Genomic DNA, 3,343 nt, shown 5'->3' with positions numbered 1-3,343 from the left:
TCTAAAATGGTTCTAGGGTTGTCGGCGACGTTTTGAAATGATCATTAGTGTTTTCATAAAAGACAGATACTCATGATCACTAGCATGCAATTTCTGAAAATCATTTCTACGAGTATATATCCAAATATTTAGATTTTAAAAAATGCTGTAAATAACGCCGTGAATGATGGTTTAGTAAATTGTAAAAAATGGCGAATTTACCATATGCCTAATTTTCAGAGGTAATTTTCAGTAATTTTGCTTTGCCTCATGACAGTCGATGATATCACAGAACAGGGAATTCCCCAGAGAGTTCAAAACTGTGCAGTATATTTATGTGCGTAATGTATGTTGAATTTTATTCGACTTTAAAGTGAGGGTTGAAGAGGAGGGACAAATATGTCCCCTGTGGCATCCAGGGGGTTAAAGATTCATCAGAAACATGTACCCCAAGTTTTGATGCGTATGGTTTTACGCCGATTTTAGCAATATTCCAGCAATATCAGGGCTGGGGCCACCAGAAATGGGCTTCACACATTGTACCCATGTCGGGAATCGAACCCTGGTCTTCGGCGCGACGAGCGAATGCTTTAACCACAAGGCTACCCGACCACCCCCGGATCAGCATGAGATGTGCATTGTCACAAGCCAAGCAGTGGAGGATGACCATGCCTGTGAGGACATAATTTTTTCAACTAGTGATGAGGAGTAAATGCCTTCTGAATATTCAGAGTTGGAGGAAAGTGAAACTGACACCGACTTCGATACAGGTACTGATATTGAAACTGACCATTTGCTCCCCTGTCATTAAATCCACAGAATGAAAGACAGTTTCTCGTCTCTGAGACATCACTTGCCAAAATACTTCAGTTTTGCTCACATCAGTCAAGTTCAAGTTCATTGTGTGGGGTGGCTTGTCAAGTTAAGCTGATGCAACAACACAAGGCGTTATGATTATTGTTGAGACTGAGTGCTTGATGGGGCACAATATAAGATGGAACAGCCAGTCAATGCAAGGAACAATGCCCTGGGGCAATCTTCTGTGTGCCAGCAGTATTCGTTTGAGCAGGGGATGTGCCGCACAAGTATTGAGAATCTTCAGATGCATGAAAATGCCAATTTTTAACATGGATACTTTCATCAACATACAGCTATGCAATGGAGTACCATCTTGTCTGAAAGTTTGGAATGAACATCAGTCCAGCTTGTTGGCAAATGTTGGTGGGAAACCACTTGTTTGGGGAGGTGATGGGAGATGCGACAGCCCGGGCCATTTTGCAAAATATGGCACAGATACCTTGATGGATCTTCGAGACAGGAGAATTTCAGATATACAGCTCGTCCAGGTGAGTAAGAATAAGTCAGGTTCAGATTCATTGCTGTAAGGATGTGCAAAAAGTATCAATATAGCCAATAGATGTTTGTTTGCTGTCTGTAATATTCGAGTCTGGACAAGACAGTACAGTGATTGATATCATGAACATCGATCCACGCACTTGGCTTTCGATGACGTGATAAATTTTTAGTATGGAGTTTTTCCATATCAACCTTTGTACATCTGATTCATTGATTGTATGAATGCTAATGCTCTTGATATTGTTTTAGTTCAATGGAGTGAAGATCACCATGTCTCAGTGAAGAAATACATGAGAGAGGATCATAAAGACAAGAAACATTACTTTGATGTTTGGTATATGTCCAAAGGTAAGGATACTCTTTATGGTGATTGGTGAATGCTAAACATTTTGTGTTAGTCAGTTTATTATACAGATTTTAAAATGAATTGGCAACTTCAATTGCACGATCGCTAAAAATAGCTGCATTGCAAGACGCCTTATGCGTTGTTAGCAATAACTACTCAATCACTCGCATGCACATTACTATTGTCATAATTTTATCATATATTTGCTGACATGCATGACATTATCTGATGGTCAGCTAGTTAACATAAAAAATACAACTGAGATTAGTGAAAACGGGATTAGTTATTTCAATTAAACCGCTGGTCTGAAAGGTTGGTTGGTTGGTTTGTTGTTTAACACCAGACTCAGCAATAGTACAGCTATATGGCGGCGGTCTGTAAATAATCGACTCTGGACCAGACAATCCAGTGATTAATATCATGAGTATCGATCCACCCTATTGGGATCGATGACATGCATCAACCAAGTCAGCGAGCCTGACCACCGGATCACGTTAGTCGCCGTTTACGACAAACATGGATCTTCACGGGTCTGGTCTGAAAGGAGCTGTAGACAAGGTGGATATGCAAATGGTTTCTACCCCCGAATTACATGTTACAATTGATTACAGGAGTTGGGAAGAAACTGGAAGCAGCTACGAAAAAGAGTGGATGTGCTGCAATCCGCCCTTGTATCACGTCCACAACAAACCATATGTACTGGGTAGCAGCTTCATGTAAAGATGATCCAGATATGAAGGTGGACAAATGGTTGATAGTGAAAAATATGTTGTAAACAAGCATGAAGGACACTCGACTAAGTTCAGGCAGTGCGATCATGGAAAGATTGTGGATGAATGAAGGTAAGTTGGTTCATCTATAGAAAACAAAGGGTTAAAGTGTCATTTACCCGATATAGGGGAATCCTATGGGAAGGACTTTTTTATTTTCATATTATCTTTTGTCATCCTCTTGATCTGATAATGATGATGGTAATTATTTTGGTTTTTGATTTGCCCAACTGATGCTTGTAGTTTTCACGGCATCACATTTACTGGATGTGCCGGATTTCATTGCTGACTGATATTACTTGACATTCACTCACTCGTTTCTTTAAATAAATATTAAACATGCATATTTTACCAATATACTGTACCAGTGGAGAATTGTGTGTGCTATAATGTTGTAAAATATGGTTTACATACAGTCATACATTCATTTACAAGTTGTGTATTGGAAAATGTATAACGTTACACATAACAAAACATTAACCATGTTAGCATGATTTTAATAATAAACAGTATCAATTTTGTTTTTATAGGTTCTAATCCGTATAAAGCTTTCATGGAGGTTGTCAGCAGTGGTTACCTTGCGAGAGATTTGCCAAATCTGTCTCCAGTGTATCAGGCGTAGGCATTGGAGGTTCGGGTTTTCCTCCCACATTAATATGTGACATAACTCAAAAAATGTTGAAAGCAGGGTTAATCCCAACAAACTGACTAACTGAAATGTTAGTGATCCCATGAATCAACTTCAATTATTGCTACTGAGATGCTCATATTTATGCTACCATGATTACAACTTGACTGTAAATGATGTGGTAATGTTTTGTTGTTATTCTGGCCTCGACTGACAAGAAATGGTTTCATCACATCAGAAAACGCAAAGTCTTTTTTTTAAAGA

The 3,343-nt window shown here is 39.0% G+C and overlaps 1 protein-coding gene across 1 annotated transcript; it reads left to right on the top strand.

Annotated features, from left to right (window-relative positions):
* Nucleotides 1-771: 771 nt before the first annotated feature.
* On the top strand, nucleotides 772-3,073 carry LOC139477080 (uncharacterized; the record flags this gene model as incomplete). The annotated part of the gene is made up of 5 exons (XM_071259635.1): nucleotides 772-881; nucleotides 1,031-1,344; nucleotides 1,585-1,683; nucleotides 2,293-2,452; nucleotides 2,962-3,073. Coding segments are annotated over 5 exons (795 nt in total), but the record flags the coding sequence as incomplete, so codon positions are not given.
* Nucleotides 3,074-3,343: the final 270 nt, after the last annotated feature.

Source organism: Haliotis cracherodii, unplaced genomic scaffold (genome assembly GCF_022045235.1).
Source record: "Haliotis cracherodii isolate W230 unplaced genomic scaffold, xgHalCrac1.p SCAF_31, whole genome shotgun sequence".
NCBI classification, from domain to species: domain Eukaryota; kingdom Metazoa; phylum Mollusca; class Gastropoda; order Lepetellida; family Haliotidae; genus Haliotis; species Haliotis cracherodii.
The sequence above is the reverse complement of the archived record's forward strand: the minus strand, read 5'-3'. Positions and strand labels throughout refer to the sequence as shown.